At 39.9% G+C, this 26,973-nt stretch overlaps 1 protein-coding gene across 16 annotated transcripts in view; it reads left to right on the top strand.

Moving 5' to 3' along the window:
* Positions 1 to 26,973, top strand: part of ASPH (aspartate beta-hydroxylase) — a 386,456-nt gene that overhangs the window by 120,803 nt on the left and 238,680 nt on the right. For all 16 annotated transcript variants that reach the window (XR_007472942.1, XR_007472943.1, XR_007472941.1 and 13 more), the window contains one exon: positions 20,811 to 20,896. Coding sequence is in view for 11 of the 16 variants with exons in the window: in XM_049700865.1 (XP_049556822.1) it covers positions 20,811 to 20,896 (86 nt within the window). In the remaining 5 variants the exon portion in view is untranslated. The remainder of the gene's footprint in view (positions 1 to 20,810; positions 20,897 to 26,973) is intronic.

Genomic DNA, 26,973 nt, shown 5'->3' with positions numbered 1-26,973 from the left:
GGAAATAACTACTGCAGAGCAGAATAAAGAAAAAAGAATGAAAAGAACTGAGGACAGTCTCAAAGCCCTCTGGGACAACATTAAACACACCAACATTCGAATTACAGGGGTCCCAGAAGAAGAAGAGAAAAAGAAAGGACTGAGAAAATACTTGAAGAGATTATAGTTGAAAACTTCCCTAATATGGGAAAGGAAATAGTCAATCAAGTCCAGGAAGCATAGAGAGTCCCATACAGGATAAATCAAAGGAGAAACACACCAAGACACATACTAATCAAGCTACCAATAATTAAATACAAAGAAACAATATTAAAAGCAACAAGGGAAAAACAACAGAAAACATACAAGGGAATCCCCATAAGGTTAACAGCTGATCTTTCAGCAAAAACTCTGCAAGCCAGAAGGGAGTGGCAGGACATATTTAAAGTGATGAAAGGGAAAAACCTACAACCAAGATTACTCTACCCAGCAAGGATCTCATTCAGATTTGATGGAGAAATTAAAACCTTTACAGACAAGCAAAAGCTAAGAGAGTTCAGCACCACCAAACCAGCTTTACACCAAATGCTAAAGGAACTTCTCTAGGCAGGAAACAGAAGAGAAGGAAAAGACCTACAATAACAAACCCAAAACAATTAAAAAGGTAATAGGAACATACATATCGATAATTACCTTAAATGTAAATGGATTAAATGCTCCAACCCAAAGACATAGACTGGCTGACTGGATACAAAAACAAGACCAATATATATGCTGTCTACAGGAGACCCACTTCAGACCTAGGGACACATACAGACTGAAAGTGAGGGGATGGAAAAAGATACTCCATGCAAATGGAAATCAAAAGAAAGCTGGAGTAGCATTTCTCATATCAGACAAAATAGACTTTAAAATAAAGACTATTACAAGAGACAAAGAAGGACTCTACATAATGATCAAGAGATCAATCCAAGAAGAAGATATAACAGTTGTAAATATTTATGCACCCAACATAGGACCACCTCAATACATAAGGCAAATGCTAACAGCCATAAAAGGGGAAATCGACAATATCACAATAATAGTATGGGACTGTAACACCCCACTTTCACCAATGGACAGATCATCCAAAATGAAAATAAATAAGGAAACACAAGCTTAAAATGACACATTCAACAAGATGGATTTAATTGGTATTTATAGGACATTACATCCAAAAACAACAGAATAGACTATCTTCTCAAGTGTTCATGGAACATTACCAGGATAGATCATATCTTGGGTCACAAATCAAGCCTTGGTAAATTTAAGAAAATTGAAATTGTATCAAGTATCTTTTCCAAACACAGCGCTATGAGACTAGATATCAATTACAGGAAAAAATCCGTGAAACATACAAACACATGGAGGCTAAACAATACACTACTAAATAACCAAGAGATCACTGAAGAAATCAAAGAGGAAATCAAAAAATATCTAGAAACAAATGACAATGAAAACACAACGACCCAAAACCTATGTGATGCAGCAAAAGCAGTTCTAAGAGGGAAGTTTATAGCAATACAATCCTACCTGAAGAAACCAGAAACATCTCGAATAAACAACCTAACCTTACACCTAAAGCAATTAGAGAAAGAAGAACAAAAAACCCCAAGGTTAGCAGAAGGAAAGAAATCGTAAAGATCGGGTCAGAAATAAATGGAAAAGAAATGAAGAAAACAATAGCAAAGATCAATAAAACTAAAAGCTAGTTCTTTGAGAAGATAAACAAAATTGATAAACCATTAGCCAGAGTCATCAAGAAAGAAAGAGAGAAGACTCAGTAGAGTTAGAAATGAAAAAAGAGAAGTAACAACTGACACTGCAGAAATACAAAGGATCATGAGAGGTTACTACAAGCAACTATATGCCAATAAAATGGACAACCTGGAAGAAATGGACAAATTCTTAGGAAAGCAAAACCTTCTGAGACTGAAGCAGGAAGAAATAGAAAATATATAAACAGACCAATCACAAGCACTGAAATTGAGACCGTGATTAAAAATTTTCCAACAAACAAAAGCCCAGGACCAGATGACCTCAAGGTGAATTCTATCAAACATTTAGAGTAGAGCTAACAACCATCCTTCTCAAACTGTTCCAAAGTACAGCAGAGGGAGGAACACTCCCAAACTCACTCTATGAGGCCACCATCACCCTGATACCAAAACCAGACAATGATGTCACAAATAAAACTACAGGCCAATATGACTGATGAACATAGATGCAAAAATTCTCAACAAAATACTAGCAAACAGAATCCAACGGCACATTAAAAGGATCATACACCATGATCAAGTGGCGTTTATCCCAGAAATGCAAGTATTCTTCAGTATACGCAAATCAATCAATGTGATACACCATATTAACAAATTGAAGGAGGAAAACGATATGATCATCTCAATAGATGCAGGGAAAGCTTTTGACAAAATTCAACACGGATTTATGATAAAAACCCTCCAGAAAGTAGGCATAGAGGGAACTTTCCTTAACATAATAAAGGCCATATATGACAAACCCACAGCCAACATCATTCTTAATGGTGAAAAACTGAAACCATTTCCTCTAAGATCAGGAACAAGACAAGGTTGCCCTCTCTCACCACTATTATTCAACATAGTTTTGGAAGTTTTAGCCACAGCAATCACAGAAGAAAAAGAAATAAAAGGAATCCAAATTGGAAAAGAAGAAGTAAAGCTGTCACTGTTTGCAGGTGACATGATACTATACATAGAGGATCCTAAAGATGCTACCAGAAAACGACCTAGAGCTAATCAATAAGTTTGGTACAGTAGCAGGATACAAAATTAATGCACAGAAATCTCTTGCATTCCTATACACTAATGATGAAAAATCTGAAAGAGAAACTAAGGAAACACTCTCATTTACTATTGCAAAATAAAGAATAAAATACCTAGGAATAAGCCTACCTGAGGAGACAAAATACCTGTATGCAGAAAACTATAAGACACTGATGAAAGAAATTAAAGATGATACAAACAGATGGAGAGATACACCACATTCTTGGATTGAAATAATCAACATTATGAAGATGACTCTACTACCCAAAGCAATCTACAGATTCAATGCAATCCTTATCAAGCTACCAATGGCATTTTTCACAGAACTAGAACGAAAAATTTCACAATTTGTATGGAAACACAAAAGACCCTGAATAGGCAAAGCAGTCTTGAGAAAGAAAAACGGAGCTGGGGGAATCAGGTTCCCTAACTTCAGACTATACTACAAAGCTACAGTAATCAAGACAGTTTGGTACTGGCACAAAAACAGAAATATAGATCAATGGAACAGGATAGAAAGCCCAGAGATAAACCCATGCACATATGGTCACCTTATCATTGGTAAAGGAAGCAAGAATAGACAATGGAGAAAAGATAGCCTCTTAAATAAGTGGTGCTGGGAAAACTGGACAGCTACATGTAAAAGAATGCCTTAACACCATACACAAAAATAAACTCAAAATGGATTAAAGACCTAAATGTAAGGCCAGACACTATAAAACTCTCAGAGGAAAACATGGGCAGAACAGTCTATGACATACATCACAGCAAGATCCTTTGTGACCCACCTGCTAGAGAAATGGAAATAAAAACAAAAATAAACAAGTGGGACCTAATGAAACTTATAAGCTTTTGCACAGCAAAGGAAACCATAAACAAGATGAAAAGCCAACCCTCAGAATGGGAGAAAATATTTGCAAATGAAGCAACTGAGAAAGGATTAATCACCAAAATGTACAAGCAGCTCATGCAGCTCAATATCAGAAAAGCAAACAACCCAATCCAAAAATGGGCAGAAGACCTAAATAGACATTTCTCCAAAGAAGATATACAGACTGCCAACAAATACATGAAAGGATGCTCAACATCACTAATCATTAGAGAAATGCAAATGAAAACTACGATGAGGTATCACCTTACACCAGTCAGAATGGCCATCATGAAAAAATCAAACAATAAATGCTGGAGAGGGTGTGGAGAAAAGGGAACCCTCCTGCACTGTTGGTGGGAATGTAAATTGATACAGCCACTATTGAGAACAGTATGGAGGTTCCTTAAAAAACTAAAAATAGAACTATCATACGACCCAGCAATGCCACTACTGGGCATATACCCTGAGAAAACCATAATTCAAAATGAGTCATGTACCATGATGTTTATTGCAGCTCTATTTACAATAGCCAGGACATGGAAGCAACCTAAGTGTCCATCGACAGATGAATGGATAAAGAAGATGTGACACATATATACAATAGAATATTGTTACCAAATGATTTACATACCTAATGTAAAATAGATAGCTAGTGGGAAGCAGCTGCATAGCACAGGGAGATCAGCTCGGTGCTTTGTGACCACTTACAGGGGTGAGATAGCGAGGGTGGGAGGGAGACGCAAGTGGTAGGAGATATGGGGATATATGTATATGTATAGCTGATTCACTTTGTTGTAAAGCAGAAACTAAGACACCATTATAAAGCAATTATACTCCAATAAAGATGTTAAAAAAAAAGAACATATATATATGGATATATATATATATGAGTCACTTTGCAGTACACCTGAAACTAATAAAACATTGTAAATCAACTCTACTTGAATAAAAAGTTTTGGAAAAAAAAAGAATCCATAATAACCAAATAAATAACCAAATAAATTCAGTGGAGAAATATAGGTCAGAGCAGATTTTCAGATTCAAATATTCCATGAGAATTTGCTGCAAAGATTATTCCTTTCCCACTGAATTGCCTTTGTACCTCCATTGAAAATGTTCTTATACATATGGCTCTATTTCTGAACTCTATTCAGTCCCATTGATCTGTTTCTCTCTCTATATATCAATACCACATTGTCTTGATTCATCTCGTTTTATAGGAAATCTTAAAATCATAGAATTTGAAACTTCTTTTTCAGTTGTTTTGGTTATAGTGGAGATTATTTGTATTTCCATATGAATTTTAGAATTAGTTTGTTAATTTCTACCAAATAAAAAACGTGCTGAGGTTTTGACTGAGATTGTGTAAAATCTGTATCTTTACTTGTGGTGAACTGATGTCTTTACAATGTTGAGGCTTCTGGTCTCTGAATTTGGTGTGTCTCACTATTTAAGGGCTTTTAAAATTTCTCTCAGCGTTGTTTTATAGTTTTTCATGTACAGATCTTTCACATCTTTTGTCAGATTTAGTCCTAAGTATATTATATTTTTGGATGCAAATGTAAGTGGTATTAGTTTATAGTTTCAATTTCTTCTTGTTTTTTACTGGTATGTAGGAAGAAAATTGATTTTTCTATACTGATCTCCTATCCTGATGCCTTCCTAAACTGACTTACATATTCCATTAGTTTTCTTCAGGTTCTATCAGATGTTGTACAAAGATATTTAAGTACCTCTAAATAAGGACAGTTTTACTTCTTTGTTTTCAATCAGGATGCTTTTTCTCTCTTTTCCCTGCCTGATTCAGTGGGTAGAACCTCTGGTAGAATTTCAAACAGAACTTATGAGAGTAGAGATCTTTGTCTTGTTCCTGATCTTTGGGGGAAAAAAATCAGCCTTTCACCATTAAGTATGATGTCAGCTGTAAATTTTTCATAGATGCTTTTTATAAGATTGAGAAAGTTTCCTTCTATTTCTACATTACTGGGTTTTAGATTCAGTCGAAGACTGTTTCTGTGCCTAATAATATGATCATATGGTTCTTCATTTTTATTATATTAATATTATAAATTACATGGATTGATTTTCAAATATTAAACCGACTGTGTACATTCCTGAGATAAATCTCATGATGCATTGTCCTTTGTATATATTGTTGGATTTACTTTGCTAAAACTATGTTTGGAATTTTTTACGTCTATGTTCATGAAGAAAATCAGTTTGTAGTTTTCATCTCATGTAATGTCTTTGCCTGGTTTTGGTTTCATAGTAATGCTGATTTTATAGAATGAGTTGGGTAGCAATCCCTCTTCTCTGAGAATTAATGTATTATGTATTATTTCTTCTTCAAATGTTTGGTGGAATTCACCCGTGAAATGAGTGGGCCTAGAGTTTTCTTTGTGCTAAAGTTTTTAATTACAAATCCAATTTCTTTAATTGATGTAGGATATTCAAGTTATTTATTTCTTCTTGAGTAACCTTTAGTAGTTTGTGTCTTTCAAGACTTGTGTCTATTTCATCTAATTTGTTGAATTCATTGACACATAATATTGTTCATAATATTCTCTTATTGTCCTTTTTTTTTCTCATTATCCTTTTAATAATTGTAGGATCTGTAGTGGCATCACCTGACTTATTCCTGATATTGGTTATTTATGTCTTCTCTCTCTTTTTCCTGATCTGTCTGGCTGGAGTTTTGTCAGTTTATTTATCTCCTCTCAAAGTCAGCTTTAATATTATTGATTTTATTATTTTTTTGCTTTCTAAGCTATTGATATTTTCTCTGACCTTTATTGTTTCCTTTCTTCTACTGCTTTAGGTTTAATTTGCTCTTCTTTTTTTTTTAGTTTTTTAAGTTGGAAGCTTGGAAAATATTCTGTGTGCCCTAGTAAAGATGTGTATTTTGCTGTCATTGGGGAAAGTGTTCTAGAAATATCAGTTAGGTCAACTTAGTTTATACTTTGATTCACATCTTCTTTATCCTTGCTGATATTCTCTCTCCTTTTTTAATCAGTTGTTGAGTGAGCAATATCAAAATCTCTGATGGATTTGTAGATTTTTCTGTTCTCTTTATAGCTCTGTCAGTTTTTGATTCATGCATTTGGAAGCTCAGTTACTAGATGCATAAACATCTAGATTATTATGTTCTCCTAATGAATTGACTCCTTTATCCTTATGAAATGACCTTTGTCACATCTCTTCGTTGTTCCTTTTTTTTTTCCTTTGTCTCTCTTCTTCTGGAGTAATAGAATAATTTTTATGATTCCATTTTGTCTCCTTTGTTGAGTTATTAACTATAACTCTTTGTTTTGTTACTTTAGTGATTGTTTTAGAGTTTATGGAATACATCCTTAACTCATTACAGTCTACCTTCAAGTAATATTATACTACTTCACATACACTATAGAACCTTATGATAATATACTTCCTTCTCAAGGAAGGGGAGGCTCAGAGAGTAACAACAGAACGTGAAGTGAGGAAATGGGCTGCTATGCTAAGTCTACGTTCTTAGCCAGTGCGCCCTGCCTCTCTCTCAGAGCAAAGCTCTTCTCCTGTTGACTTGGCACAGGATAGAGAGGAAAGAATTCACAAAAATTGTGGAGCATCTCTGAACGTCCAAAGAATTTTCCCTAGAGAGGCTAAAGAGGAAGTTTTGTAGACCAAGAGTCCTTGTTTAATCTCCATGAGTACCTCCCACGGACTTGTTCACCAAACATCATTTCAACAGACTGTAGATGTACAATGCCAACATTTTCTCATTATTTAAAAACCAGCTTTCACATATGGGGTTTGAAATTTGCCTGTTTAGTGTTTATATTTTTCTTCACTCACAATATTCTGACCTGTGAAAAAAGAATACTAAGTGGTCAAGGTGATCTTTTTTAAAAAAGCTCTTAATATCATAGAAACTATGCTTTTTGTTTAACTTTGTGTTACTCTGGAAAGAGTCTAGTATTAATTTAAAAAAAGCTTAAATGACTTGCAAAAAAACTGCTTTCTTCTCCCCTTAGAATGTGTGCTATCGTTGTCAGACGTTTCAATTTTACATATTCTCTAAAGCTTACACAACATGGTTATTGTTTTTGTTTAAACAATTATTTTATTTAAAATAATTATCTTTTAAAGACTTAAATAATAAGGAAGAAAACTATGTTAACCCATGCAGTTACCGTTTCCAGTCCTTTCATTTTTGTGTGTGTAGATCGGTATTCCCCGCTATTTTTATTTTCCTTCTGCCTGAAGGATGTCATTTAACATATCTTGCAGTGCAAGCCAGTTGGTGATGAATTCTTTCAGCTTTTGTATATTTTTGTTTTGAGAGACATTTTTGGTGGGTATAGAATTCTCAGTTGACTTTTTTTTCTGTCCATACTTTAAAAATATTGCTTCACTCTCTTCTTCTCCCTTTCATTTTTTTCTGTTAAGAAATCTGTTATTCATATTTTTGTTCCCCTGTATGTAACATGTCTATTCTGTCTACATTTAGAGTTCTCTTTTTATCACTGGTTTTGAAAAATTTGATCTCTGTCTCTCAGGGATCACTGCCCTTCATTATCTGATGTAAGTGCCTTGCAGGCCATTGTTTCATGTATGATATGGAAGTATTTAGAAATTTGATTTTGTTTCAAAAGTATGCTCTCAACCTTAGTATTTGAAAATAACATCTCTTTCTTTGTGTTATTTCCACTACATATATTTCAGAAAGGCAATGGCTTTATTTTTCAATATGTTGAATTATAGGTTTATGTCTCTGTTATTGATCCATATTCACATTTGTCTGTAATTAAAACCTGGCCATTTAAACATGTATTTTCTACTTGTTAAAATATCAGAAATCGTTTGTCACTTTATCATCCTGCTATTGCCAGAGTAAACACAACTATCTCTCATTCTCCAGAGATCCAGAGCTTTACAGTTGGGTTGCTTGTTGAAAGTTTGTGGTCATCTTATCATGTCTACCGTACTCCTACAAATCCAAATTAATACATTCTGTAATATCAGGTTTTCACTTCTGTCACACAGGGAGAAACTCCAGAGGCACTCTTGGGATTTCTGTCATTGCAATGATCAAATTGTATTGAAAGATATCCACTTGGGTTTGGCGAAATCTTTGATGTTGCCTAAAAGAATGTGAGCCAGATGTAATTTCTGTCTTAAAAGATGTAATCATCAAAACCAGTATCAGTGCTGACAAACACCAATCAGATGTGTACATCCTTGTTGACATCTGAACAATCAAGTAAAAATCAAGGTAGTGTTAGAAACTTAAGCTTACAAATACCTACATTATTCATGTGTGTAACATATATTAATCTTCAGATATATCTGAGATGTTGCAGAGCAGAGTTACCTATACTTACTTTTTTTTAGTAGAGTGTCTTGTTGCTTCCTAACCCTAACCCTAACCCTAACCCTAACCCTAACCCACCCGCTTCATGATTCTTATCTGATGGCGCTTGGGATTGTCTGTGTTTTCTCAGGTTCCCCTGGTGATACTGATGTGCGGACAGGCTTGAGAATTATTGTGTTATTTGACATTACTGGGAAATCAATATTTCACGGAAACAGATATTTAAACATGACTTTAAAGACCCTTAAGCACCACTTAAACAAAATTAACACAAGTTGGTAGCTACTTTTCTAAAATACTTTTTATGCCCCTCTGCCTTTTTAAATTGTATGCCGCACACAGTTTAACTTTCTTTGGTGATTAGAGACTGTCATGCCCATTTTAATGAACATCAGTTATTGTGCAGAGATACCTTTTGGGGCTGTTGAAATACGTAGCACTGTTTACCTGTACACAATTTGACCCATATTGGAATGCTATTTGAGCTGGGTTCATTTCTGATGTCTTTCTTACTTCAGTCTGTTGGCTTTTACATCCTGCTACTGAGTGTATATCTGATTCAAGCAACCCTCACTTCTTTCTGATATACTTATAATAAGGTAAAGGTGCTAGCCTCTAGAACCAGAAGATCAAGATTGTTAGAATTGTGTCTAAAATAAAATTTGGGGAAGGTGGCTATTCTCTCATGGAACAGTGAACATGGAGATGAAATTCTTAATGTCTGAATTAGCTGTTGGTAAGCCTGTGGACTGCCTTGGCACTGAAGGGGTTTCTGTTATGTATAGAAAACACATCACTTAGCATCTCTGAAATTTCTAACTTAACATATGGGGTCACATCTGTTAAAGGATTATTACTCTAGAAGGGGAGTGATGTATAATTTATTAAAATAACCCTATGGGGAGACAGCAGACTACATTTAATAAACCGGAATACTTGCTGGATCCATTGACTGCTCCCAGCTGAATCCCACATTATTTCAACAGAGGGGGCAGAGGAAAACAATTGCCCTTTATATAATGTTTACTGTGTTGTATTAGTTAGTGTCTCTCAGCAGAAAAACATTTATGTTAACTGTGGTTTAAGCTTTGAATATTGAGCTCCTGCTGGCATGTACTTGATATTTGACTCAGGAGAACAAAAGTCCGTTACTCCTTAGCTGTAGGAGGAAAGGAAGGGTCCGCCTTTCTTCTTCCCTCCAGTCATCAGTAAAGGCTGGCAAGTAAGACGGTCTCCCCTGAGTTGTCAAGATTTACCTCTTCTCCCCCTTACTATATGCCTGCAAGGTGGATATATCACATTAGAGGAAGTGGGCTCAGAAGGGGCTCTTTTTGGATCAAACACATTAATTTTCCTTTTTCACAGTGATAACAAAGACTCCCGCCAGAAGCACTTCTGTGGCTGTCTGCCGATTGGGTTTCCCAACAGCCAATAACATGACCCGCTATCGATATGAAAGCAGATTTATTTCAGACCCTCGTGTGAAGCACAGCAATAGAATACCTTGCACAATTCCCACTTGTCAATGAAAGAGAAAAGAACTGAGAGCTCCCCCCAGCATCCCTGCCTGTGCCTTGGAGGAGCAGTGGGTCTGGGCTTGCTTCCCCTGCGCCCAGCAGGAGGAGTTCCATCACAAACCCTAGCACTGGATTCTTGAAGTCTTGCGTATTTCACTCTGTTGTTTCCTTCTTTTTTGTTATTTGCCGTAATTTATAGATCTCCTCCCTGCCAGACAAAGTTAGCATGGAGGTTTTTTTTCTTCCACTGAAATCTATCACTGATTTTAAAAACAAAAGCAAAATTAACTTCCAATTGTAACATAGGAAGACTGAAATATGTAGTGGGGTCTGTCGTGGTTTAACTGCTATTTAACATGAATAATATTGAAATTAGCATTACAGGATTATTTCAAAGCTTCAGGCCGTATCTCAGATAGAGAGCACGTTTTCCTTCAATGACTTATTTTGGTCTTACTCTTCCTTCCCTTAAATCATTTTGCTCTTTAGATTATTTTTTATCCAGTTCCACCTTTGGATACCTATAACAAAAAGCAACCCTTCATGTTTTATGTGGTCCTGCTTGAAAACACAGTAGGGTTTAGGGAGCAAAGGGAGTACAATGGGGCCCCATAGCTCCTTAGTCCTTTGTTGACCCAGGAAATACAAACGGGTTGTAGGAATGGTTTGGCAAAGTTATTAGTTGTCCAAAATCTCTGCCAGAGAAATGTTTGACCGTAGAGCAAATCTGGTATCTTAAAAAAATTAGTTCCTTAAACGTTTACTAATAAGGTAGGTCATACATATCTCCCATTTAATTAAAGAGCAGAATTTTAAAGGAAATGAAAATAAGGTATTATAGACGGAAGTCATGATTAATATTTATATGATATTTTATGTTTATGTTCCTTTATGGTTGGTAGGTAGGGGTCAGACGTTATGCCTGTTTCATGGAAGTGAGACTAAGCAAGTCACCTAAGAAAGGCAGAAGTGAGGCTCACACCCTGGCCTCCAGACTCCGTACCCTGTGACCTTCCTGCTAAGCCAGGTGTCTCTGTGTAATGTGTACACGCTGGGTCTTTGAGACACAGAATGAAGGGAAATCACTGTGATTATTTAACTGCCTTTATCCTCTGAGACAAGTAGTACAAAGTTCAGCTACTTCCTTACACAACATAATACTTATACTAATACTTAATTCCACGCTGTCATCACTCTCCAAACATGCAGGAACACCCTGGTGTCTGAACTTTTGGGCCAGATGCTGGGTATACAACAAAATGTTGTCAAAAGCATAGACACTGGAGTCAAGACAACCCCCAGCTCCAGTCTTGGCTCCTACTGTTGACAATTTGTGCAGCCTGGGTGAGTTGCACATGTCTAGCAGGGAGAGTGATCAATGAGTGTCAACTATTATTATCAGCAAATAATTTGACAAGGCACTAAGCAAGACTCAGAACATAAAAAGCAAGCTGCTTAGTGTAGTTTTTATGTTCTAAAATCAGCTGAACTTTGCAGTCCAAGAACTTACTGGTTAGTTGTATCTAATATTCTGCCACTGTGTTCTAAATTCTAAATATATGGAAAAACTAGAATGGAATAAGAAATATCGGTGTTCTCTATAAAATCTTTAGTGGGGATTGTCTCGCACTTACCTTGTGTCTTTCTCTTACCTTCCTCCTCCCTCCCCTCTTTTGTTGTCTGTTGACACTTTTTGGACTAGACCTTCTTTATAAAGCACGCTATTCTCATTCTCAATTCATTCTCTATCTTGGATGTTTACAATTTTCCGATTGTTTTTTAAATAACTGATACACCTAATTTACAAATTGACGTGGATATCCCCTTCTGGAATATCTTTTTTTTTAATTGAGTTATAATTAACATATTACTTTCAGGTGTACAACATAGTGATTTGATATTTTTTATACATTATGAAATGATCACCACAATAAGTTCAGTTACCATCTGTCACCATACAAAGTTGTTGCAATATTATTGACTATATTCCCTATGTGACATTCCATCCCTGTTACTTATTTTATAGATGGAAGTTTGTCCTCTTAATGCTCTTCCCCCTTTTCAGCCACCCCCTAACTCCCTCCCCTCTGGCGACCACCAGTTGGTTCTCTGTATCTGTGAGTCTGTTTCTGTCTTATTTTATTTGTTCGTTTGTTTTGTTTTTCAGATCCCACATATAAGTGAAATCACACGGTATTTGCCCTTCTGTGTCTGACTTATGTCACTTAGCATAACACCCTCTAGGTCCATCCATGTTGTAGCACATGGCAAGAGTTCATGGAATATTCTGATTCATTCGTGCTTGCATGTATTTATGTACATTCAGAAACATTTATTGAAGACTTTTCATGGCACAGACCATGTGCTGTGCTGGAAATAAATTATGAGGAAGACACAGTTCTTTCCTCACAAAAATTAACAATCCAGCAGTATGGGGGGTGGCGTGGGGAAGAGAGTGTACATCATATATAACCACATGGCCAACTTAAACACAGCCTGAAACTTTGCTATTTCTAGAAACAAAGTGTTGTATGAGCACAGAGGAGAAAGTTTTGTTGTTGTTGTTTTTTCACGAGGATGTCTTTAGATGACTTGCTAGAGGAAATAGCATTTAAACTAGGTCTTGAAGGTTGAAAGAGTGTTCTTTGGTAGAAATAGAGGGAAGGGTTTTCCAAGCTCCCACACCCAACCACCACCAAAAAAAAAACACCGTGAGAAAAATCACGGAAGTGTCACAAGTTCATGCGAAATTTGAGAGTCTGTGTAAAGGAAATGTAACTGCTTTGCAGGTAAGTAACAGGAGGTGAAGATAGAGTGGCTAAGAGACAGTTTGTCAAAGGCAGTAAACCTGCTTCCAGGAAACAACTGTGAAAGGCTTACTTCAAGATGTATGTATTTTTCTTGACTAAATACAACGTTTCAGATAGGTTTTGAGTTGGTGGGAGAAGTTCTCATTTTCTCTCTCCCTCCCAGTAAAGTTAATTTAAGGTCCTTAATCAGCTTACAGTGTTGTATCAAAAGCAGATGGCAGCCCCGGGCAGAGTGGCTGGTTTGGCCCTCAGCGTGGGAATCTTGAATCCCGCCTCTGGCTGGGGTGCGGGGCTACAGCTGTCCACTCTTTGTCTTGCATGTTTTCAAAAGCCCCATTCTTGCTGTGCCACCTCTTACAATTGGGGTGTGCATCCTCTCTGTACAAAACTAAAACTCCCTGAACGTGCATTTCAGGCCTCTTCTGGCTCTTAAAGCAGGTTCAGTGTCACTAAGGCCACGTGCCCATATGTGGGGAGAAAGCAAGTCAGTGGCCGGGGTCCCTGAGCAATACCTCCACCACTGTGAGCTTTCCAAAATTCTGGAAAGCCCGGATTCCCATAATAAGAACATATATATTGCGCCAAACCATTGTATCCAAGCAGGAGGAGATTTTTAGAAAAATAAAGAAAAATAACTAATGGTGAAAAATACAATGTCCCAAACTTGGGATTGATTTACAAAATAAATACTCTTTCCTCTGCTGGGAATGCTACTTCTATCTGGGTCTATACTTAGGTCCCCGATTTCCCCAGAAAGCTTTCCCTCCCCCTTCCCAAAAAGATTAGCACCACTCCTGGTCCGCCCTTATAATTACCCTCATTCCTCTAAGCATTCATTATCCATTTACAGCTTTCTCCCCAGTAAGACAGTAGCCTCCTTGAGGAATGTTCTGTTGAATCCCCAGCACTTAGCACAATCCTTGAAACATGGTGGCTTTTTAGCAAGTAGTTGAATTGAATGAATGAATGAACCAGTGAAAAATGTGGGTCTCAGTCCAAAGCCTGGGGCCCCCTCCACTGCTTAGAGTCACACACAGAAGAGCAGCAATGGTTTCCTATACTTCAAGAGTAGTCAAAATTTTTTAAAAAAATAAAAATTAAAAGTAGGGTGCTTGGAGGGTGGAATGAATGATAAGAAAGAGACAGGAGCAGAAAAGGTAGCTGGGATATTAAATAAGGAGAGAATTTTTCTTCCTTTTTTCTTATATTTGCAGGGAGGAGCTTCTTAAGCATAGTTGAATTTGAGTAAGTTCAAATTACCTCCTGATAGGTTCATGGTTGGCGGCGGAGAGCTCAAAATCAGATTTAATTTTATTTTTGAAAGAACGATGTTTTTATGCCCAAATGCTTCTCTTACTGATATACCTATCATAAGAGTCTTCATTGATTTTATTTTTTGTTGTTTGTTTTTTTGGCCACGCTGCTCGGCTTGTGGGATCTTAGTTCCCCAACCAGGAATCGAGACCTGGCCCTCTGCAGCGAGAGCTCGGAGTCCTAACCACTGGACCTCCAGGGAATTCCCGAGAGTCTTCATTGAGAATCATGTGACTTGTCTCTTCCTTATAACTTTCTTGTCAAGTCAGGTATTGAGGTGTAATTTACATATGGTAAAATCCACCTTTTGTGGTGTGTAGTTTTGACATATGCGTTGACATCTAGTTACAATTTCTCCACCACAATTAGAATCTAGAACTTTGTATCTCAAAATTCTCTCATGCCCTTTGGAGTCAACCCCTTTTCCCACCTCCAGCCTCTGAAACCACTAATCTGTTTTCTTTCCCCAGTTTATCCTTTTCTAAAATGCTGTGTAAAGGGAATCATCCAGTTAGTAGCTTTATGAACTTGGCCTCTTCCACCTAACGTGATGCCCTTGGGAGGGATCCACACTGTTGCACGTATTCTTATCGTGGCTGAGTAGCATTGCGTTGTACGGCTCTGCCATAAACTGTCTGTCCATCCAGCAGATGATGGACGTTTGGGTTTTGTCTACCTGTGGCTGTTACAGTGCTTCAGTGAATGCGTGCATATGAGTCACTGTGTGGACACTTGTCATCATTTCTCTTGGGCAGAGAGCCAAGAGCAGGATTACTGGGACGGCATGCAAAGGAGTTTAGTGTTTATTTTATGTGCTTGGGGGATCCATGGCGATGGGGTAACATGGACAGATTGTGTTTCAGGAAGATCCTGAGGACAATGTAGAGAGAGAACAGACTGGAAGCAGGGAGACAGGTCCGGAAAGTTGCTTTTCTGTCTACCTTATGGCAGACCTTGCACCTTCGTCACTTATCATCAGAGCGTGTCAGGGACATAGACAGATGCAAAGATCCTGTGTCTGTTTTCATTGGTGGTCAGCTTCTCCTCATGTACCATAGTATGAAAACATCTTCCGCTGACCAAGTGGAGAGCAAAGGGAGTCAACATTTAATTTTTATATAATCTACATGTGTATTGTTAGTCTTTTTTCATGCCTTTAATTATTCTTTTATTTCCCTTCTTTTCCATTTCATTTGCTCTTAATGTTTCAACCATGGCAAGGGAAGTCAGGATTTGAAATGCAACGGGTCACTTTTTTTTCTTTCTTTGTGGTTTTGGAAAAGGACAAAATACTTGTAATGGCAGTGACCAAAAAGAAGAGTTCAGAGTTTTATAAAACATAAACATCTGGTTCCTAAACCACTTTTAAAAATCCAAATTCAACAAAATTAACAACCCATGGCGATACTCCTAGGTCTACTTTGAAGGATTATTAACATGATTTAAATCAACTGAAAATTAAAAGTGCAGGATTTGTTCAGAGAACCATTTGTAGAAGAAGAAACTAAGGCCCAAAGAGCCTGAGAGAGTTTGCTCCATCCTGTCACAAGCCCTGAGACCCCACTCCTGGTTCTGCAATAAGACCACATGTTTCCCCAGAACAAGAAGGAACAGATCTGTGTTTTCTTTACAGTTGGAAAAATTGCCTTAGGCTTTTTATACACTTAAAAATAAAAATAGTCATGACAGGAATAAACTTGAATTTCAAAGAGAGGAGCAATATTAACAGCTATTAAATAGGAAGGTTTGTGAAAAGAAATTTTATGGGACAAAGTAATTTCTCTTGGTAATGAGTGCTTCGAGATTTTTAATATTCTATTTTTCGTGATGATACTGAAATACGTTGACCCTGAGTACAGTATGGCTATTTAGCAAACATATTTTAATGTTAACTATGTATTTTGGATGTCCTGAGCTGCCAATAGCTTTTTTCCCCCCTGTAAATAAACCTCATGTTAACTTTGACAGTGGAACACGGGAGATGCGCTTGGGAAAAGTCCTGATGCCAGCAGTAACCCTCTGCTCAGGTGCTCGCCAGGCTTTCCTGGTCCTGCTGTCGTCCTGCTGACAGACACTTCTGCAAAACCAAAGCGAGCAGTTGCGAGACATGAGTCAGCGCTGGGTGACACGACACTAACTTCCACCATTTATAAATCCCCATCTCAGTCAAATGTCGGTTCATTTCCCGTGTCCTCAGCACGTAAGCTAACACGTCATGGCATGCCGTTGCATGTGCCCACTAGTCACTATGTTTTCAGTCTCTGCTTTAGACATATTTTTCAACAATAGGGGGTCTTGGGGCTTGCGGGGAGGAGAAGAGAAAAGTGGAATAAATAAAAGAGAATACCAATTTTTTAAAATATATAAGGAATGATATATGTACCACACCTTCTTTATCATTCCTCTGTCAATGGACATTTAGGTTGCTTCCATGTCCTGGCTGTTGTAAATAGTGCTGCAATGAACATTGGGCTGCATGTATCTTTTCAAATTATGGTTTTCTCCAGGTATATGCCTAGGAGTTATATACGATGGAATATTACTCAGCCATAAAAAAGAACAAAATAATTCCATTTGCAGCAAATGGATGGAACTAGAGATTGTCATACTGAGTGAAGCAAGTCAGACGCAGAAAGACAAATATCGTATGGTATCACTTATATGTGGAATCTAAAAATAGTGTACAAATGAACTTATTTACAAAATAGAAGTAGAGTCACAGATGTAGAAAACAAACTTACGGTTACCAAGGGGGAAGGGGTGAAGGGATAAATTGGGAGATTGGGATTGACACATACACACTGCTATATATAAACTAGATATCTAATAAGGACCTACTGTTTGGCACAGGGAACTCTACTCAATACTCTGTAATGGCCTATGTGGGAAAAGAATCTAAAAAAAAGAATGGATATATGTATCACCAATTCACTTTGCTCTACACCTGAAACTAACACAACATTGTAAATCAACTCTACTCCAATAAACATTGAAACTATATTATATACAAGGAATGAAATGAAAAAAGTGATCCAAGTGTCAGCTTTATTACTGATAAAAGTCAAATTGAAGAATGGGACTTAAATGAGCAGGAATAATAGGTTTCATAATCTTGAACCCGAGAATTGGACATACCCGCCCACTCCAGGCTGTGGAGAGCAGCCCTAGTTCCGCCATGTGGGTGGGGGACCCCTCCCTGCAGGATGTGGCATCCGCTCAGCGCATGAGTGGTACACGTCCTGGGGGAAGGGAAGGGGTGGGACTGAGCTACACAAGCTTGTTGCTTCCCCCTAACTCAGTGATCAGATAAGTCACACCACCTCCCCTGTGGGGAGAGGCAGGAGGCTAAGATACTTAGGAAACTTCCCTGTTTTGGGAAACCATTCAGGTGGGAAATGTAGGTGGGAGAGGGGAGGTGTCGGAGGACGGACGGAACAAAAAGTGCCCACTGAACTGAGAAGGCATCTTGAGACCGAACAACGAGGCAGGAAGCCCCGTGTAATCAGTAGATCAACTTATTACAGGGTAACTTACTCACAGGGTGGGACTGGGCAGAAAATGATCTGGAAGCATTCGCAGAGGCTATGGCCACTGGGACAATTTGATAGTTAACCTGGGGTATGGGGTGCTTGGAAATACGGCGTGTATTCCTAAGTCAAGATTTATGAGTGGGTAACTAGTCTTGTGGGCGCCCGGAATACGCCAGCAAAGGTCTTCATCATTGTTCGGAGACTAAAAGAGCATAGAGGCCACCTGGTCCTAATGATGATGAAACAATATCTCTTAACTCTAAAGCCCCTGACAACAGAGAAGTGATTCACTGCACAGTACAGTCCTGGGTAGTGTCAATGGAAGGACAGGAGGAACTGTCAGGCCCAAGATGGCATCAGCCATGCTAACGGCCATAGGGGAGGTGTCAAGGGACTGACCCCTTTGAAACCTCAGTGGCCACATCTGTGAAGTTAAGTTCCCCATGTCCAAGAGGTTGAGGGAATAAAAGGAGATATGGCCTGGAGACCGGCACACAGTGAGTGCTAAAAAAAATAGTAGCGATTACTTTCAGTCTTCGGATAATTCCTCATGTTCCTTCTTCTTTATTCTGGTCACAGACCGACCAGGTTTGTTATTTGGAAACAGATGAATACAGCGCCATCCTCTGAAATAGGGCAAATCCGAGACAGAACAGATTTGTGAGCAGTAGCGATTTTCACTTTGGATCTGAGCTTGAAGCCTCTGTGTAGGCACTTGGATTTATGATTTTTGTATTTCAGGAGAAAAGTAACTAGTTAACATGGAGCTCAGTTTGGAAATTAAACCGTGGAAGCCCTTTAGAGGCTGAAGACTGACCCTGATGCGCACAGCATGCTGGGGGGACAGGAGGAAAACCAGGAGAGCGGGCAACACAGAAGTCAAGGCGAGGGACCCTTTCAGGAAGGAGGGAGGAGTCCGCCGTGTCCGGTGCTGCAGGGGGGCCAGGTTGGATGGGAGAAAAAGGAACAGGGGGACTTGCAGAGATGGCCATACGCATTATTAGCTCTCAGATACAGAGCGCTTACTGTATGTTGATCACTGTGCTAGTTGCCCACATGCAATATTATTTAATTCTCAAGAACGCTACCCCATGTTATAGATTAGGGAAGTGAGAGTCGGAAAAGTCTACCACCAGCTTGACTTAGGTCACAGATCTGGGACAGGACAGAGCTGGGACTCAGGCCCCTACCATCTGACTCTTAACCACTGAGGCTCCTTCCTTGTGGACGACTCGCTTTTGCCTCCGTGGTGGGTGAGGACAAAGCACTGTGGGTGGGAAGGGAGCCACGAGGGAGGGGAGGGGGGAGAGGATGGCGAGTGGGGGTGGGGAGGCTGAGGTTCGTCCTGGTTGGTTGGTTTGCTGGCTTTAGGATGGTGGAGGCTTCAGCGCTATGAAACGTGGACAGGGGCTCAGAGGAAAGCCAGAGTGAGGAGGCCTACGGAGGCAGCAGAGTGCGGGCCTGTGGGGCAGGGCGGGGAGTGACCTTAGGAGGGAGAACCCCTCCTCCTGCACCTGGGGACAGAGCACAAGTAACTGAATGTGTTGGTTTAATGCCAGAGCATTAAGGAAGTTCTCCTCTGACTGTTCTCATTTCTCTCTACCTGGAACATCCGGCTTACCCTTCAGAGTCACACCTGGTCATGCTCTGAGCCCTGAGACAGGATTATCTGCTCTGGGTCCACCCCGAAGGCCCCAACCCTCCCCTGCTGGTCATGACTTCAGGCTGAGTCAGCAGGAGGAAATTCAGGTTGCGTCAAAGACATGGTGCCACTCTGCAGGGACTTATGATTTGAAAAGGGACCAAGATAAGTACATAAAAGTCCCATATATTAGGGGGAAGAACCACAGGAAAAAAAAAAAAAAGTCATATACATGGTGCTGAGGATTTCAGTCATGTGATAGAGAGAGAAAACAGAGCACTTCTGTGAGTGATACGTGGAGTGAGTGTGGTTTTCAGCTGGTTGTTGAAGGAGGGGCGTATTTTCAACTGACAAGGAATAAGCCATTTTACTTGGAGAAAGTAGCCTCAGAAATGGCAGGAAGCTTATTTGGGGAGCGAGGGGTGGTCCCGTCTGGCTAAAGGATGGAATATGCTGGAATTTAGGTCCAGGATGCAATGGAAGGGTCTTGAGTCCTAGACTAAGAAATCCTGCTCCCTTGAGAGTAATTTCCTACTTTTATCTGATCGGGAAACACTGTGGGTGTGTTCAGAGACTGTTGTAAGTGGCCTTTTGGGCTTAGCCAAGGAGTTGATCCTAAGAGTTTAGAAATCATACCTACCATTTTCATTCCAGAAATTAGGTCACTATCCTGAGAGTTTCAGGATACCAGAAAGCACCCAGCCTCCCAAGAACACCTTCGAGCATCTGAGAAAAAGGGCCCTGACCGTCTCCCTGTGGTTTGGCAGTTACGGACTGGGTCATCCTGGGGGTTGGGAGAGCCGTGTGGGGAGCTGAGCCAGGACTGTGCTTGGTTCTCCAGTTACAGGCTCAGGACCAATGCTAGGTTTCTTACTACTTTCGTAAATCACTATTCTCAAGAACTATTTCTAGACAAAAACATAAAATAAAAATTTAAAACCTCTTTTTCTCTTTCAGTGAAGAAAAAGAAGCCTAAACTATTAAATAAATTTGATAAGACTATTAAAGCTGAACTCGATGCTGCAGAGAAACTCCGTAAACGGGTAGGTGGTTGTTTTGCTTTTCACAGGAACATGCGATGGTTTCTTTGTTAAATAAACTCAGCCATTACTCTTGATTTGTTTTTAAAAAAAAACTGTAAGAGAAACAACCTTTGAATAGAGTGGATTTTTCCCCAGGCACGTCAGCATTCCATGTGAAGTGAATCAAATGAAAAGAAAAAACGGCAGCTGTAATGGCCACATAGAAATAGAACTTTACCGTCAGGCCAGCCGACTTGGGTGTCAGCCCCTCCCATCACTGTCTACTTTGGTGGCTTTGGGCAGCTCACTTAGTCATTCTGAGCCTCCGTTTCCTTATTTTTAAAAATGAGACTAATACGTGCTCTTCCTACTTCCTACTTGGTCTTTTCCAATGAGATAAGAGATTAAAAAAGAAGCATCAGTACTGTCAAGTACCATACAAGTAGGGGTTTTCATTTTAAAGCAACACGTTGCAAAAAGAAATCATAGGTTAGTCCAATGCTCTTAGGATAGTTACTGTTAAGGTGAAATGATGTTAGATTTAAGATTCTTCTCACTTGGGGTTAACCTCACGCACCTCCAGTTTCCAGGGTGACTGAAGTTTTGCCTTGTCATCAGTTAATTTGAAATATTATTTGCGTGTGTTTCTGGATATTACAGTTTTTGAAAGTTATTGAAGTTATCTGTTCTCTTAACTCCATCATACTCATGTAATGATTGGGCCAAATATTTATTATAACGTATCTAATGACACCTCACTGAATCATCTACAGGCACACCTCATTTTTTTGTGCTTCACTTTATCGTGCTTCACGGATATTGCGGTCTTTACAAATGGAGGGTTTGTGGCAGCCCTGTGTCAAGCAAGTCTACCGGTGCCATTTTTCCAACAGCATTTGCGCGCTTCGGGTCTCCCTGTCACATTTTGGTAATTCTCGAAATAATTTCAAGCCCTCCACCGGCAAAAAGATTAGGACTCGCTGAAGGCTCAGATGATGATTAGCATTTTTTAGCAATAAAGTATTTTTCAATAAGGTATGTGCATTGGTTTTCTAAACATAACGCTATTGCACACTTAATAGACTACAATATAATGTAAACATAACTTTTATATGCACTGAAAACCAAAACATTCATGCGACTCACTCTGTTGTGGTATTCGCTTTATCGTGGTGGTCTGGACCCAAACTTGCAAGATCTCTGAGGTCTGCCTGTAGTTGCTTCTCATGAAAATTTCTTTCTCTACTCTGTACTTGAATTTATACTTGCATTTTAAACTAATACTCATTAGTTTTCCTGTAATGTGGCTTTTAATCAGTAGACGTTAGCTGAAAAAAAAAAAAGGAATAAGGGGACTGTCATAGGTAAGCGACAACAATAAAAACACCCGAGTTAGGCACTGAAGTGGGACGAAAATGTGCTTCCCCCCATATTTACTGGAAAAGTCCCAACAAGCATGGCGACGTCTGTAACTAGCATTAGGCACGGTTCCCAAACCAAAGCCTGGCTCACCCTGGTCAGCAGCTGATACAAAGGTAGTAACTCCAAAGAATATTGCAGCGAAGTCTTTGTTCACTAAATTAACATCGAATGATTTCTGTGTCTGTCTTGTTTGACTTTATAAAATGCAGCCACTACTCTTTGATGAAAATTTGCATTTCTTAATAGAAGCGAAGCAGGAATCTTCTTTTTCTATCACCTTGTTTGGCATTCTCCACTTTCTCTGTGCTACATGCCCGTGATGAAAATGGATGCCTATTTCACAGGTGACTTTAGGGATAAAGAACAAACGAACAGCTTTCGAGAAGGATTTGTATGTAATTATAATGAAGAGTAGAGAAGGGCTCAGTTATCAAGGGGCAGATAAGTCAGTGAAGCATAAAAATGCTGGAACAATCCACGGGGTATTCTCCAGTTCTCGCTTATCTGGAGAAATTTTGATGCTTCCTTCAAGGAGCACCGTGGATCTATAACAGGGTAGATAAAGGAGGAAGAAGGGCAATTCTTGCCTCTGAAACAGCAGGGAGCCATGTTATTGATTGAGTCATCAGCGTAATTAAATTTTTTAGGGTTGTTTTTATAGCTGGTAGTTTCAAATAATGCAGCCGACTATACTGGGATTGCTACGGCCATAAGGCAGCATGGGTCAGAGGAGGCCTGGTCTCAGGCCACACCCATGTTTCAGAAACTATGTGACATGAAAGTACGAGGTCACTTTAGTTTTCCTGCAAAAATGCATGGATCATATTTTAATCATCAATTTTTTTTTATTTTTTGCGATATGTGGGCCTCTCCCGTTGCGGAGCACAGGCTCCGGACACGCAGGCCCAGAGGCCATGGCTCACGGGCCCAGCCGCTCCGCGGCATGTGAGATCTTCCCAGACCGGGGCACGAACCCATGTCCCCTGCATCAGCAGACGGACTCTCTACCACTGCGCCACCAGGGAAGCCCAATCATCAATTTTTTAAAATAATACTTATTGCTTAAAACTCCTCCGTATGCCCCAGAAGAAGGATTTGAAATGATACACTGAAATATTTGTTCATTTGTTGGAATTAGTTTTTATTATTTTATTATAAGTGGAGAAAAAGAGAGAAAGAAGGGAAAACTTTATAAAGTCAGAGTAAGTGCGACACACGAAAGTTCACACCACAGGCTTTAAACGGGGCTGGGAAAGAAGTAAACTGCGGGCAGAGCAAGGAAGGGGTGTAGATCACACTGTCAGACGGATAGTAGTCCTCAGAATAGCTGTTCTGCACCAAGTCCAGAGAGGAACCTTATGCCATAGATCTTCATAAAGGGCCTAGTGATGGATGGCACGGTCTCCTCCCTAATGTCTCGCCCGCGGGTTCTACGTGACCTCCATGGGGTGTGTCTTAATGTCCTTCAGCGCACCCGCTGACCTCATGCCAGAACAGGGGCCGGGGGTGGTGGGGGGTGAGGCAAGTACATGTCTCTCCAGTGAACTGTCTTGGTCCTAGGATAAAATGTAAGCTGTGTTGAAGAACAGATGATTTTCAGGCAGTTCTTCTGAGCACTCTATCCTGGGTTGAGTGTTTTAAGAAGAATTGTGTACTAGTATCTGGAGCTATATTCTCCAGCAAGAACCTGGGGAAGGGAAAGTTTTTTCAGACTAAAAGCAAACACATTAACTTTGCAGACAGCTGAGGTGAGGGCAGGGCTGATGATCCCTTAGGAAAGGCATAGAGCATGTGTGTTAAGGGATCCAAAGGGTGCCTAGGACAGAGGCAATGTATTCCATCATTTTTATAACCTTGATGGCCAACTAAGGGAGTGTTAAGCTGGAAAAAATACTTTCGCAGAGTTGTTATGAATATTGTTAATCCTATGGTTTAAATCTGGAAATGGTGCTTTTAGCATGATTTTCACAAAAATAGCCTCAATATTTGCGATTTAACTTGTGTAAGTCATGTGATAGGCGAAAAACAATCCCTCCAAAGATATTCTGTGTCCTAATCCCTGGGGCCTGTACATGTTACCGTGTTTGGAGAAAGGGTCTTTGCAGATATGATTAAGTTAAGGGTCTTGAGATGGGGGATTATCCTGGGTTATCCAGTTGGGCCCAAAATTCTATCACATGTTTCCATATAAGAGAGAGGCAGAGGGAAATCTGATACAGACGAAACAGGAGAAGGCACACACAGGAGAAGGCAACGTGAAGACAAAGTGGAGATCGGGGTGATGTCAGGAAATGCTGTCGCAGATTCTCCCCTAGAGCCTCTGGAGAAAGAACGGCCCTGCCCACATCTCGGTTTCAGCCCCAGTGAAACTGATTTTGGACTTCTGCTCTCCGGAACCATGAGCGAATGAATTTCTGTTCTCTTAAGCCACAGAGTTTGTGGTCATTTGTTACAGCAGCCTCAGGAAACTCATACAGGTTAGTTAGAAGAAAGTCACACGGAGAAGGATATTTAACTTGAATTCTTCATCCCTTACAATCACTCATGGAAGAAATAAAATGGTGGTTTTAGAAACTGTTATCCAAAATATACAAAAAACTCATAAAATTCAATGATAAGAAAAACAACCCAATTTAAAAATGGGCCGAAGACCTTAAAAGACAGCTCACCCAAGAAGATATTCAGGTGGCAGATAAGCATATGAAAAGATGCTCCACCTCATATGTTATGAAATGCAATTTAAAACAAAATGGATATCACCACACACCTATTAGAAAGCCCAAAATCTGGAACACTGACACCACCACATGCTGGTGGGAGGCACAGTAGTACAGCCGCTTCAGAAGACAGTTCGGTGGGTTTCTTACAAAACTAAGCATGCTCGTAGCATACAGTCTAGAAATCTTGCTCCTTGGTATTTATCCAACAGAGTTGAAAACTTAGGTTCTCACAAAAACCTGCGCATGGATGTTCATAGCAGCTTTCATAATTGCCAAAACCTGAAAGCAACCAAGATGTCCTTCAGTAAATGAATGGATGGATAAACCGGGGTACATCTAGACAATGAAATCTGATTCAGCACTGAACAGAAATGATCTCTCAAGCCATGAAAAGATAGGGAGGAAGCTTAAATTCATGTTACTAAGTGAAAGAAGCCAATCTGAATAGGCTACGTACTGTATGATTCCAACTATATGACTTTCTGGAAAAGGCAAAACTATGGAGACAGTGGATACATGTCATTTTGTCCAAACCCACAGAATGTACAACACCAAGCGTGAACCCTAACATAAACTAGGGGCTTTGGGTGATTTCAGCGTGTCATTGTAGGTTCATCAATCGTAACAAATGTACCACTGTGCTGAGCGATGTTGATTATGGGGGGAGGCCGTGCATGTGTAGGGGTAGGAGGTATGTGAGAAATCTCTATACTTTCCTCTCAATTTTGCTGCAAACCTAAAAGTGCTCTAAAAAAATAAAGCCTTTAAAAAGGTTAATATCGTGAGAGACACAGCATATTTTAAATAGCGACACAACGATTTCTGACAACAAATATAACTTAGAGAATATGTTCCTGACTTGATTTATCTCAGCCTTCAAGTCCTCATTCTCTTTGCATTAACCTGTCCATCAGATAAGAGACTTACCTGGGGCATGCTTTATTGTCTCATGTGGGCTCCCACATCCTCCCCACGCTACGATAGTAATAATCATAATAGCTACCATTTTTCATTGCTTTCCATGCGCTCTGCAGCGGCTATAAGCATTTTATATATGTTATCAGATTTGACCTTCACAGCAGCCCAACAAAGTGATCAAGTACCCTCATTGTACCCGTGTCACAGATGAGGCATATAAGGCAAAGTCGTAAGTAAGTTGCCAGGAGTCACACGCCTCCTAAGTGGTGGAGCCCAGGGTCTAGCCAGTCACTCTGGCTCTGGAACCTGCACTCATGACCACTCCTCTGTGCATATACTGTCTCCCAGACCCTCAGCGCCACTGATGGGCATGTAACAGGGAATAAGAAACCTCCTTCTTCCATGATTTTAAGGAACTTTAAAATATGGATGTTGCCTGGCTCTATTTAGTCAAGTTGTGGAGAAGTAGGTATCAGTAATGATCAGGTAGTGATGTATGGTTTGCTGAGCCCAGCCACGTTTGAGGCGTAAACTCTGTTGCTGTGAAAACTCACTCAGTGAGGGTGACAACGTACAAACCACAGTGAGCTTGCATTTAAGCACGGAATGAATGGGTTTACGGATTGATAGGCAGCTGAAGTGGTGGTAAAGTTCAACTCAGAAAATCCATCTCCATCGCACGGTTCCAATATTCTGACCTGCTGCCTTCCATTAGACACCAGGGGATGTGTGTTTCTCCTTGTGGATGGACTGCGAAGGGGAGAGGGTGCCTCACCCCCATGCCAAGACCCTCAGCAAGCTTACCTGTTACACATCCCCCATTTCCGCTTGCACAGTGGTAGTCAGAGACCTACCACAGGTGCTTGGACCAGCTTCTGAAGGGCCCGCGTGGGCTTTGGGGGGAGGGGGCGTCACATGACAAGGAAGCAGTGGGGTGCCCCAGCAACCCGGTGAGCCGCATCAACCCTCATGTTCAACGGGTGACAACGTTGGCGGCCAAGTGGCCCTGTCATCCTGCGTGCTTATTCCCTGCCGACA

The sequence above is a fragment of the Orcinus orca genome, chromosome 17 (genome assembly GCF_937001465.1).
Source record: "Orcinus orca chromosome 17, mOrcOrc1.1, whole genome shotgun sequence".
Lineage (NCBI taxonomy): Eukaryota > Metazoa > Chordata > Mammalia > Artiodactyla > Delphinidae > Orcinus > Orcinus orca.
Note: the sequence above shows the minus strand (reverse complement) of the source record. Positions and strands in the feature narration are given on the sequence as shown.